The following is a 14039-nucleotide window of genomic DNA, read 5'->3' on the forward strand; positions in this document are numbered from 1 at the left end:
ATACGCTGTCAGAACCAAAGCAGTGATGTTATTAGTAGAAAGGTGGACAAAAATATTTAATGCATAAGTCAATATAAGGCTGAGGTTTTGTCTCTAGATGTGGATTTTTTCTGGGATCATATTAGAATAACTACTTGCAAGACCATATATTTATAAATTTACTGAGTAAAATTGTAATAGCTGCATTTAGCAAAGATTTATAGATGTGTCATATCTGTAATTATTTTGTGTTTTCCTGTAGGGATTTTCTTTTCTGACCAGATATCTGGATCTTCGTGGCCCATGCCAAGAGTCCTACTACAACCTCGGCCGGGGTCTTCATCAGTTGGGCTTAGTCCACTTTGCAATTCATTTCTACCAAAAAGCACTTGAGGTTCCGCCACTTAAATTAGAGGTACAACATCTTGTATGCTTTTATATTTAACTTCTAAGCTCAGTTATTAACCACAAGTTGCACTGTAGTTTTATTAGTCTAATTCTGCATGTTGACATCATAAACAAGGTTTTCTATGTAGTTAATAAGGATCTTATCCGTAGATGTTGTGGCATATGTAGTAGCCAAGGAGGTGAGTGTCAATTCCCTCATGCCTTTTGGAATTGTTCATTCTACCTTGACCATATTCAAAGCTGAACACCAGAAAACACTGCATAGTAGAACAAGCCACACATTAAAGGGTTTCTGAGTGTGTTTTAATGAATTTGCATATTTGCCTTTCATTATTTTTCAATATTGAAAACCCACAGAGAGAAGTTGAGGCAAGTCCCGCACTTGTCAACAACGGTATCTGGCAAAGTATGATAAGTGGCTAATGGTGGAACGAACCTGAAGTACAGCCCCTCTATACTCCAAAAGGAAACCAAGATTTCCAAATAACTTGTATCATTGGTGATTCAGCACTCAAGATTTTAAAATTATATCAAATTTATATATTTGTTTGTTAACATTTTTTTTTGACCTACCGCAGCATGAATATCCACAACGATTACATATCATGCATGTAGCTACAGCTACTGTGGCTACTGTCTGTTGGCGTGATGATTTTTTAAAGAAAAAAAACTAATAAAGAATCTTTGAACAAAAGAAACCTATTTGATATGTATTTGTTACATGCATGATATGTAATCGTTGTGGATAATCATGCTACGGAAGGTCAAAAAAACAAATGTTTAAATACAAATGTATCAATTTGATTTAATTGTCAAATCTTGAGTGCTGAACCACCAATGATACACATTTTTCAATTTTGAACATGAATTTTTGTATTCGCTTAGTCTAAATGTGGTGATGCATTGGTGGAGCTCTATTTTAATTAAGATCTATGTGATGAATAATTATTCATATCTTTAGAAGTCACGTAGCCACTATACTCTTGCAATAAATACCTGCTTAGAAAATTATGCTTTCATTTATTTTTTCACTCATCTCTCTGCCCAACCAATTTTGTGAATAAAATCCTTATAATACTTCAGACGCTGCCGCCCACCGTGTCTTAATTCATTGTCCCTTGTACAAGAGCCACCCCTTTGCTGGACTGGAGTATACTCTTTCCTTAACTGTATACATACTGAGGAGAGATTTAAACCAGTCATGTCACTTCTCTTCCTCCTCCTCTCTGGGCCATAGAGAGCGAAAGTGGTAGGTTTGGTGTTAGCCAAAACCACCTATTTTTCTTTAAAAAGAATGTAATATATATATAAATATATATACTTCAATCCTCTTGTAAGACACACTTTGATAACGAAGTAGGCACGGACTCCTTCACGGTGCGAAATGTGATTTTATTGATTTGTTCCCTTCAACATCCATGACGCGTTTCAACCGCTTTCACACGATCTTGATCACATACACGCGCTGTGAAAACTCTCAACCTTTTTACAACTTCCACCACATGTGCTCCTAGGTGTTAGACATAGGCAACAGACTGTGATGGATTGTCATTTCCGCTGGATTATCTTACAATGGTTGTCTCTTAATTAATGTCTGATTAATCACAGTATTGCTGATTAATTCATTTTTGATTTCTCAAATAATTCACTCTATTAAATTTTAAAACATTTAACAAATGATAAAAATGCATTAATTTAAATACCACTCTTTTTCAATATTCACTCATTGATAAACTTAAATGAATCCTGTATCATATTGCCATAATAGCACCTCTTGAACATCCCATGATGCACTGTAGCCATCCATATACTTCTATACGACCACACCAATATACAATTTCACATGGGGTTGCCTGAACAATTCCTCATTATATTGTGCGTAAATGGTGCTGCCTATAACCATCTGTTGTATTGAACCAGGTTTGGCTCCAGTTAATCACCTCCGATACAGGCTCACATATGGGTATATACAATATTTATGAAATCCAAGCTTATGATAAAATTTTATTAAGGATAAATATCATAGATATATTATTACTCATGGAATAATGTCCAACTATATTCAGTATATACAAACCATATTGTTATATTCCATATAGGTACCCCTGTAATAGGCTCAGGTAACATCCTAACCTTTCACCTATATTCTTCCCTACATTACACACATAAGGGTTCTTAGGGACTGACCTTTCAATTAGATGCAGCACAGAACACAGGATTTTCCCTGGTAAAAGCCCCGTACATTATGATTGAGGATTCTTGGAAACTCAGCAGGACTACCATCTCCTGTATAATAACTATGTATAAAGTTCATTCCCGACATCATCCTAAGTCTGATAAGTGGCACAACAAGGTAGAACACCCGGGGAGACCTTTGGGTATAAAAACATCACATCTTGCTGGGACAAACAGGAGATCAGGATTTCCCTGCTGACACCCTGACTCAAGACGCTGAGGTTCCTGCTTGCAGATACTCCAGCTCGCAGTGGTCTAACATCCCTTGTGGGGTGTCCAATTCGAGATCAAGACGGGGTCCCACAGTCTCTCACTTCAGGTAATGGGGTTGACTTTATCCTAGAGGGATTCTTGGCTTAACACCTACACACATGCTAGGTACACTTAGGTACATCTAGTTAGGGTTTCATCGTAGAAGTACACATTTTATTGTCATGTATTTTATATACTTGCCTGTATGCATGATTATAGCAAAATAGCAGAAATCTACCAATCCTTTTACTTTCTTAGTGCTTCTAATCATTTATATCTGTTTCTGTCTAGTGGCTGTTTCAGCACACCTATTTTACATGAGAATAACGACTGTTCAATTAATTCAATTATTGAAAAACGCCCATACAGTTTATCCTCTGTATCTCTCTGAGACTAATGGAGCACGAGTGACTGAGCGAAAAGTAGTACACTGTTTCCATGGTCCTGAGGGATCAGGGTTTTCATGTTCGATAGTTGCAAAGAACTATTCTCTCCTTGGTAGGAGGAGTTTCTAGTGGCACTGTGAGCTAGCTGGTACACAGGCCAACATACTCAGTGGGGGTGTCTGGAATCAGTCTGACACCAATCCTACAGTGTATGTTGTCTAAACTCGCAGATCCTCTAGAGGTTTTATAGGAACTACACAACATGGTGCAACACACACTTATACAATACTGATTCGCCTGTATCAGCTGTCTGATACAGGTGAATCAGACAGTTGTTTTATGTTATGTTATGTTGAATTGTTGAGTGCGCATTCACCTGAGAGAATATCCTGGCCCTGCATAGTTGAGAACCTAGCCAGCCGAACGCTTGGCAGGATTACTTGAAAAGACAGGTCTTCAGCTTCTTGCAGAATTTAAGAAGTGAGGTAGAGGCTCAGATGTGTAGCTGCAGCTCGTTCGTATCTTAGGGGCAATGAAGAAGGGATGGCCTGCTGATTTGGTTTTCTTTATGCGAGAGATGTGTGCGGGAAGCCAAAGTGTGTGCTTCTGTTTAGGTATGCAGGGCCCATGTTATGTAATGGTTTGAAATTGTGAGTCATTTATTTGAAATGTGTTCGCTTGTATATTGGTAGCCATTGTAGCTACATGAGGTGGGGTGAGGTGTGTGTGTGTGTCATGCTAGGTTGAGAGTAGGTGTAGGAAGGTGGATATCTGTCTATGGTTACCCCCAAATTTTTGCCTAGTGTCTAGCTGGTTTTTCGACTTAGTTGGCCTGAGATCCTGCTATTCAGGATCTCAGCCTGGCTGTTCTCTCTTTAAAATGGACTCCATGTACCCTAGGTACATACCCAATTGGTTGGATCACCCTGTCAGCCCCTGTACCAGTGTACACTAGGTACCCAGGGCATTGGTGTACCCAAGGCCTGCCAGGGGCTGAAGCATGTATTATGCCACCCCAGGCTTGGCCTAACAATTTGACACAACTGGCTGATCACTCAGCTGGGGTAAGTTGGTGTAATCACCTCTTACTTAGGTGTAGTATACCTATACCTAACCTTAAATGGGACACCTGGTAACCTATAAGTCACTCCTATGGCAGGCCTTAACAATCCTGAAGGCAGAGTGCTTGGTTCCATGTGAGATGGTGCTCTGGCATGAGCTGAGCCTGTCTGCAGTGGTCGGAACAACTTCCTTCTACTGTTTCCAGATATCGTCATACCATATACTCTTAAGTGCATTATGAACCTCGCGGTTAAATGCTATCTTTGGTTTGGCTTTATCAAAACATGTCGAGTAAGGTGTCATACGAATTGGAATACTAACCCCTCGCCAATTCTGGCGACGGGGTTAGCATTCCACCCTTCTAGAGGGACACGACATGTACAGTACCTGAAACCCGGGTAAAATCAGACATAGCCTCAGCTCCACAAAATGGATGCTGCCACCACAGACACAAGTCTGCCCTCCTGCTGCTGGGAGTCCTTCCAGCTTGGGAGGTGTGGACAAAGGGTTTCCTGCCAGGGGAGGTGCATGCACCACCCCAGACAGGATTTTGTGTATTGGTCAGGTAGGGCTTGAAAGAAACCAGACATGCCTGTGGCTCACAAGGAGCCTCGGTGCATATGCCAGTTCAAACCGGTCCTGGGGCACACCAGTCCCGGGCCTGGGGCGAGCTGGACAAAGGATTGGGGGTGTAACCACCCCCCTTCCTGGTCCCACCCATAGGGAGGGACCTAGCAGGTAGTCCGGCCCCTAGAATCCGCTTAAAGGTAGGAGCTGTGTCCTAAGACTTCAGACATCCTGGAATCAACTTGAAACTAAGAAGAAGACGGGAACTTCGACATTCTGCTGCACAGAAGACTGAAGGAAATCTCCCCTGTGGTCAGGGAGTGACCACCTTGCTAACGCAAGCACCATCCAGCGAGTCAACGTCTGCTTTGCCGCCGCCTCCTGCCGGAGCCCGAGCCCAGAGACTGACAAGACCTGGACCTCCAGACCTCTCACCGCCCGATCCACAGTCCCTGAAAAGAGGAGACCCGTGGAGGCACCGAGACACGTGGAGCCAGCCATCTTGAAACGACCACGACAAGCTGACAAGTGCAACAACCGAGGCTCCCTCCAAGTTGTGCTTTGGGATCTGAGAAGCCCAACCCTCGAGCAGCATCTGCACCAAAGGTGAGCCCTCCAGCATCTCCACGATCTGCGTGGGGCCCTTCTGCATTTTGCCACTCGACGCGCCTAACCGGTTGCTGGCCCGCTGGCTAGTAGCCATCTTGGCGACGAACTTCACGAAATACACCGCTGGTCTGGTTGCTCCAGACTGGCCCTTGCTCCCCTCGAAAGGAGCAGTCCCTCTGACCTTGCTGGTCAGAGCCATCAGCTTATTTCATCTCCTACAACAATTGCTTTTGCCAAGGCTTGTTTGCTTCGATCAAGTCGCCGACACCGCCGACAGCGAGAGCCTGCGTGGGACAGCTCGTGAACCGACTCCTGGACGTCGTCGACCTCCAGGGACCACGTGGCTGCAGAGACAAGCTACACCTTTCTTCCTGTTTGCACCCGACATTGCCTGGTACCCACCTGGTGCCACGCTGGTCACTGGCTAGTGACTGTGAACACTGTCCCCTCTGCTTACAGGTCTTCAACATCTCCGATCCACTCTTGGATCCACCGCATCTCTCCCGGACCGACCGCCTGCAGCATCTTTGTCTTCAGGCTCCACGGAACAGATAGAAGAAACCCGACGCACTTCGAGGCCTATGCACCCGCTTCCTGTGGGTGAGGTAAAGCTGGCACACCTGTGCCCAAGTGTAGTATTACATCTCTAGTGTCTGTGTTCCAAATCTTGAGTTCCTAGTCCATCCGGAAGATCCTCTTTGCAGTAACTTTGTACTTTTTACGCACCCATTGAAACGTATGGGAGCACGCGTGTGACTATTTGCTCTGCACACGCCACCCGTGGACCTCCTGGTCACTAACTGAAGTTAGCTCCTTGTAGGCCCAGCGATTCTAGAGGCCCTAGGCCTTTTCCCTTTTCTGTTCGTGGTACTTATACCACTATTTTAGTATATGGTTCGAGCGGCCACCAGGGCCTATCCATATAAAGTGCAACTTCTGTGTATTCTACTGTAATCTTGTTTGACGATTTGTGCTCCTGTGCTCATAAAGAGACTAGGGGTTACTTTGAGAAATAAATACATATATATTTTGAATATATATCCGTGTGGTGTCCTTTCATTGGTATAAAAGGGGGTTACATTTGGTAAAACAGCTGGCTTAACACGCTTCACGAGTTTAGCCTCAAAGACTGCTTAGCCTACGCTACCACTAGGGCAGCTAGTCCGAAAAGGTTGACTTACAACCACACCATAAGGGTTGCTTGGCATGGTACAAGGTGGTCACTTTAACTAGTGAACATCATATACCAGGCCTACTTCTCACAGTAGGCCACCAAGTGGAGTCCCAAGGAGAGGAGCTTTTTCCGAAGATCATTACTTCCATCCTGTTGGTGTTCAGCTTCAGACAGTTGGACTTAATACAGTCGACGATAGTCTGTAGATCTTGAAGTTGTCTTTAGTATTGAGTTTTAGGGAGAGAGTGAGTTGTGTGTTGTCGGCGTAGAAGAGGACATTGATGCCGATAGAGCAGATTAGGGTTCCCAGCGGGATCATGAAGTGTTGAAAAGGGTCATGCTCAGGGAAGAGCCTTTCAGGACTCTGCAGCTGAGGTCCCGGGCTTCTGAAGTGAAAGGTGCTAGGCTGACTATTCGGGAGGGAGGTGTACTCATAATGAATTCATTAATTGTTGTCATTCTCATTTTTATTCCACCTACTACATTATGTGGCAGTGGGTCAGCCCATTTCAGCCATTGGCTAACTTGATGACATTCTGCTCTTTCACAAGGAGCACATCAACACACAGAGAGGTTCACTTCATTGCCAGGGGCAACAATGGCAATATGTGCTTTTTTAGAGCAAAGCATATTTTTAATTTTAGCCAGCATTTCTTTTTTTTATACTGGTGAAGGTACTGCAGCTCAGTCCAACAATGAAGTCTGTCTAAACAAAACAAGCATCAACCAAGCCAAAAGTGTAACAGCCAACCCCAGACCTATTGGCTTTGTTAGTGCTTATTTTTTAACACATCTCTTCATGAAGTTTCTTCAACTGAAAAGCATCATATTAATCTTTCTCTTTAATATGTTGCTAATCTATTTAATATTAATTAAAAATATATATATATAGTTTTTAAAAAGCTCTGCAAAATTCTACAAAACAGTGCAAATTAGACTTGCATCTTACATTTTCCAACAAAACGTTATTATGTATACATATTCAAATTTCAAATGTTAAATCTACAACAATTTATTATTATTAACTTTTAAAGAACATAAGTCCGATTTTCAGCATCACAATGTCAAAAGTTCAGAAGTCCAATAAGCACCCTAAATATGTTTTGTTTTTTGACTGTAGAAGCGAACATCTATTTAACCAAGTGCTACCCAAATGCTTTTTGCACACATGCAGAGCTTTAAACACTCTTAATCTTAAGAAAGTAGTTTGTAGAGGTAATATCCAGGGTAACTTCCATGACACTCTCCATAGAAAAATAATGAGTCAACATCAATGCCGCCCCCAGTTTTTCTTCAACCTGAAACACAACAATAAACGTAAAGGTAGTTTTAATGCATTGCTTAAATAGCCACAAATGCCAGAGAAAAACAGTTGTTTCAAGGACTTGTGCCTCAAAAACAGCAATTTAAATTTTCTTGCAATACCATGCCAAGTGCTTTTGGCTTTGACGCTAATCTATGTTTATGCTTTTGAAGGTGTAGCCTATAAAACTGACTAAATAGCCTGGGTGGGACCTTAGTCCTCCTGCATGATCACACAGATACTTTACTTCATTTGCCTTGTCTTCAGACCAATTTTTGTATGTTATATCATTCATGCTGATCTTCCATCAGGCTGACCCCCATTCTCTGTAATCTGCATTGATGAAGCACCTAAAATCATCTGACGAGATAGTTGGCGGTGGGAGAAAACAGGACAGGACTCTAATAGTGCTTTGTAAAGCATGATCAATAGATAACTGACAGAAATCTTGTCAGAGAGGTGGTGGTTCGGATTTCCAGTGAGAGCCCATCCCGAGGAGGCAGAGCTGTGAGGTGATGGGAACCTCGAGACATCGGTGAAACCGAGGGATGACACTGCGGTGAACCAGCAAACTGTGTGCTAGAAGTGAGTATGGACTCCGGTCCTAAGAGTGTGTGGGTATAGAAGTGGAACCCCACTTTGAGAAATGTAAAAGTGGATGCACCCTCATTGGAGGGGGAGGAAAAAGGCTACCTCAAACAGAAGAGCTCACCAGGAGGATAGCACTGTGAGAATTAGTGAAATACCTATTCGCAGGCTGTATGCGGCATTATCCTCGAAGTCTTCCTTGGTACCTCATTGCCCATTGACAGAAGAGGCAGCAAGCATACACCACTGGAAAGGCAATCACTTGAGTAAGGATCCCATAAAGACAGTCCCCTTCTTGATGGAAACTCTGGGAGCCTCTAATGGGGGGTTAACCAGGGTCATCGGTTTTATCAGAGCTGTCAGAAATAGAGGAAGGTTGAAGGCTCACCTCACTCTCCTGTAGAGGGAGGGTGCTCACCTCTATCACTATAGCCACTGGCACACCATGACTGACTATGAAAACAGTGGTAAGAAGAGTACCTTCGCTGACTCCTTTCCCAGATCGAGAAAGGCCCGGCTGACTTCCTGTTCAATAAGCCATGAAACAAAACTTGGGTGTTTATGGGAACACAAACTCTAGGAGCCATGGAGCTGTGCTTTTGCCTTGGCTATAGATTTATCATGGTTGCTGTGGACCAAGTCGGTAAACCCATACTTTGGAGACCTCACCGGCGACAAAAAATGGGCAGATAAAAAACAGCAAGTACTTGCCTAGCAACATTGTGACAACTACACATACCACTGACACAGCAAAGGAAACAGGTGAATCCTCAGATAGGCGAGAGGAACGAGACAAGAACACTTTTCTTGCAGAGAAACTCAATAAACTGGCACGCAATTGTAGCCCCTGGGGAAGCCATAGAGGCTAAGATAGATCCAGTGCGTCCAACATGAGCCTACTTTGAGCGACCAGATAGAGCTGTCGGATAGAATTAAACTAACTGAAGAAACCACAGAAGAGATTTTCTCCATATTAGACAATCTTCAGAAAAGTGTCTGAAATTAAGAGGGTTAAGGAATACAAAGTGCTTGAGGTTGAAGGCCACAACAGAAGAAATAACATCAGAGTGGTTGCAGGTACAGGCATGGCGGAGTTTCCTTGAGAAGTGGATTAGTAAGGAAGTGGTACAGAGGATTCCAGCTAAGTAGCCCCTACCAGGGTCAGCTCACAGAGCTGTGTTAGTAAGATTAATCTGTTACAGAGGCAGGGATATAACTACACAGCAGCAGTCCAACTGAAAAAAAGCATAATTCTCAGAGGAGTTCAAGGCTAAATTTGTGTACAGTATATGTTCTTGCTCCTAGCAAAATTGATGGTCATGATAAATGGAAACTTGCTATTCTTCACTGAATCATCCGATGCATGGAACTAGTTGGAAAGACATAAAGGTTACAATGATGGAGCTTAAGTTCAACAACAATCACGTCCCAGCTCAATCAATCAAACAATCATTTAGTACTTGTAAAGTGCGGCTTATCACCCGTGAGGGTATCCAGGCGCTGGACTGCTGGGTTTAGTCAAAGAGTCAGGTCTTGAGTTTCTTCCTGAAGTCTGTCATGAGGGAGATATTCTGCGTTGAAGGGCGTTCCAGGACTTGGTTGGTTATGGCCTTCGTGGAAAGTTTCCTTTATGTAGTTTGATTCTCTGAACCGACTGAAAGCCATGCTTTTACCAAAGGATGTGCCTTTAACCTCAGCCCGAGAGACTTTTGATCTCCAGGTTTCAAGGTCCTCAACTGAGATACAGGCTCTGGTACGAACAAATTGCCCTTTCCATTTCGTAGAAATGGTACAACGTATCTTTAACATGTCTGATACGAAGTGTATAGTTATAGTGCACCTATTGAAGACCATAGATTCTGGACTGTTAAGCACCTTTTGAGACAGCCTTCAGAGTGATCCCAGCTTTTATACACTCCATATTTGGAAGCATTTTTGGAGGGCTTTCGCTAATCCTGCTACTCATAGTGGGTATCCTTAATTTTTTCTGCTACCCAATGGACGTCCCAGTCACCAGGGAGAGAAAACACACTCTTGGAGCGACGTTACGTGACCGCATGGAATATAATTATTTAGGAAATGCCAGATTAATACTGATGAGAGGTTGTAGTAATGGGCTGTGGATCTCGAAAAAGAGTTTCATGCGTTGAGTTTGAAATTGATAGTCGCCCTAAGACGTATAGATTAGGGTGACATGTAGGTCAAATGGATAACACTACTGTAAATGGATCCAGTGGTCAGACTGAGGATAGTCAGGCTGATTTCAAGGCCTTATTAGATCTATCACTGCACTAGAAGGTGGTGCCCACTCTCGCCCATGTGGCCATAGAGCCATTTGCTGATGTCTCTATGGCCATTACAACTAAGGGGAATATGAGACACATATCATAACACAGATAATATGATACTGGATCTGAAAGATGGAACTATAGGGTAAGCCCAGTGGTGCAATGCCTGGTGGATTTTGGCAGGTTATCGGCCTCAAAGTGAAGTGCTCTAAAATGTATGCTTATCTTGTAGATAGATTCTGTGATGTCTATAGAACCACATCAATGACGGACCTGGAATACAAAATGAGAGAATCACAAATGTAGATTTTGTGGTGCTCGAACATACCACCAGAAAGAAGGCTTAATGGCTGAGAACTTTGGGACAGCGCTGAGAGAACTGAAACAGATATCAACTTCTGTAAGATCCTCAGATTGTCCAGTATGGGCCCCATAGTTCTGTCCAAAATGGTAAATTCACCCAGACATTAATACTATTTCCCTAATATTCTGATCAGGGCGCCTCCGAAATTGTTTAGAGAATTACAAGCAATTATGTGAGACTTTATATGAGGAAAAAATAGGCATAGGACTAACTCAAAGATCCTCAAAATACTTATTCACAAAGGGGGACTGGGAGCCCCATGTTTTGAGATGTATTATCTAGCAGTACAGATCCAGTGGATGGCGAGATGGCTAGATGCAGGGCGAAGCACAGTTCCCTGCAGCGGAGGAGGGCCCCCAACCCTTTAAAGGGGGCCCCATTCAGCCCGAGACCAAACAATATATGTGAGATATGGGAAACTCTGGGACCTCTCACCACATTATGTGAGGGGCATCATTTTGTGTTACACCACTGGCTGGATGTGTTGCATCTCCAAAGAATGGGTACATTTGGATAGGAATGTAAGTAGGGACACTCATAGCGTTAGTGTTAATTAAAAGTGAGAAGGTGAGCAAATTGGCAAGATTAGTAAGAGTTGGATTGAGATGTTAAGGATATGTGTGAAGACAACGTTACCTAGACTGTTATATACACCTACTATACCACTAGCGGGTATCCCAAATACCCAAGGCAATTTTGTGACTGCTTTTTTGGCAGCATGACGAAGGCAGGCACAGTTGTGGTTGGAGTCTGTTGTCAAGCAGGGGATCTACTGTGAGTGACCATGGTCGAAGAATATCAGTTCCCAATCCCAAAATTACTCTGGGCTACTATGAGAACCTTAAAGCATAAATGGCTAACCAATACAAATGAACCACACTGTTAGAAAGTTGGTTTCTGGTTGGCAGAGGAATGCACCGTGTCCAAACAGCAGCCACAATCCCAGTCAAGTTAAGTCAAATAACACCTGAAATTATCGTGTGCTCACCATCTTGTAGCTTGGCACTGAGCAGTCAGGCTTAACTCAAGAGGCAATGCGTAAAGTATTTGTGCAACCCGTCATACAATAACACAGTGAAAATATCACAAAAAGACTCCACAAAAGGTTAGAAATTTTATAAATAAAAGTAGACCAAAACGACAAAAATGTCATCAAGTACATGTCGAGATAAAAATTCTTAAAGAATAAATGTCAAAATAGCACCAAGCAGCAATAAGCGCTTAAATGAGTGATCTGTTTGTGCTAGACCGGGGCAAAGTCAAAAGTTCAAGTCAACCACGATGGAGCAAGGGCAAGATACTGGGATCCATTCTGAATAAAAGTACCTTGATCCAGGCTGCATTGTCGTCGACAAGGATGCAAGGTCCTGCCGAGACACTGCATCGGTGTCGAGCCACACAGTGTGTCGATTTTCTGCACGCAACTGTGGCGAGGTGGCTATTCCGAGTGTGAGGTGCCGGTTTGAATGTTAGGCACGACTGCTGCTCTTTCAGTAGGCGATGCATCGATTCTGAAGGCAATGTGCCGTTTCCGGGGGCGATGCACTGGGTCTGCTCCACTCCACAACGAGAATGCACTTGATCTGACTCCTCCAATGGTGAAAATGCGCCGGTTCAGATGACGATGCATGGTTTCTGGATAAAGCAGCACCTTAGGCCTCATTTCCAGGGGTCCAGGACGGGGGTGGCACCACATGGCATGGCAGACTCACAGCTTACAGAGTCCAGGTGCAGAAGCAGGTAGCTCAAGTCTATGATACCCCTGAGACTTGAGAACAGGAGGCATGCAATCAAGCCCTTCGAGTCACTCTGGATTCAAGTGATGCTGGTCCAGTCCTTCTCACCCAGGCAGGAGAACAGCAGGCAACAGGGCAGCTCAGCAAGGCAGAGTCCAACAAATCAGCAGTCCACCAGGGTGGCAGTCCTTTCAGCAGCAAAGCAGTTCTTCTTCCTGGCAGAGTAGTCACTGGTCCAGAAGTGTACTGATTTGGTTGTGCCACAGGTCCACTACTTATACCCAGTGGTGCCTTTAAAGTGGGGGAGACTTCAAAGAAACCTTTGAAGTGCACAGAGGTTCTCCCTTCCGGACCAGGCTCCAGACACACTACTGGTGGGTAATCAATCCTTTGGCTCAGGATGGCCCATTTACATGCAGATGCCCACTGGGGCACACCTAATTTGTTTGAAGCTGTCTAGAGAGAATGCAGGAAGCCAGCTGTCAGTCACCCAGACGCGTATTCCAGAGCAGGCAGAAGGCACCAAATGGCTAAAGTAAGTAAATGCCAACCTTAACAAAATGGCATTTGCTAAACTGAAATATAAAATCCAACGTCACCATTGGTTGTGATTTTAAATTGTGAGTTAAATGACACCAAACTTGAAATGTCAATCTCATCACAATTGGGAAGCACACTTAAAAGATGTATTAAGGTAATCCCAGTGTTCTCCTATGGGAGAAATAGACCTTGAAGTAGTGAAAAACGAAATTGGGATATTTTTCTCTACCAGGACATGTAAAATATAAAAGTGCATATCCTGCCTTTTAAATACATGGCACCCTGCCCTGTGGCTAGGCAGGGCCTACTTTAGGGGTGACTTACATTTATAAAAATGGAGGGTTTAGGTTTGGCACACCAAGAGGGTTACCTTGCCTGGTCGAAGTGGCAGTTTAAAACTGCACATAGAGGCCCTGCAATGGCCGGTCGGAGACCATGGTTAAAGGGCTACTTAGGTGGGTGCTTCAGGCCGTCTGGTAGCATTTAATTTACAGGCCTTGGGCACATGTAGTGCACTTCACTAGTGACTTATAAATAAATTAAATATG

The 14039-nt window shown here is 43.5% G+C and overlaps 1 protein-coding gene across 1 annotated transcript in view; it reads left to right on the forward strand.

Annotated features, from left to right (window-relative positions):
• The window catches only part of GTF3C3 (general transcription factor IIIC subunit 3), a 371442-nt gene that overhangs the window by 329845 nt on the left and 27558 nt on the right, over positions 1 to 14039 (forward strand). The window contains exon 17 of the mRNA XM_085648757.1: positions 242 to 394. Coding sequence (XP_085504883.1) covers positions 242 to 394 — 153 coding nt within the window. The remainder of the gene's footprint in view (positions 1 to 241; positions 395 to 14039) is intronic.

Source organism: Triturus cristatus, chromosome 3_2, assembly GCF_964204655.1.
Source record: "Triturus cristatus chromosome 3_2, aTriCri1.1, whole genome shotgun sequence".
Lineage (NCBI taxonomy): Eukaryota > Metazoa > Chordata > Amphibia > Caudata > Salamandridae > Triturus > Triturus cristatus.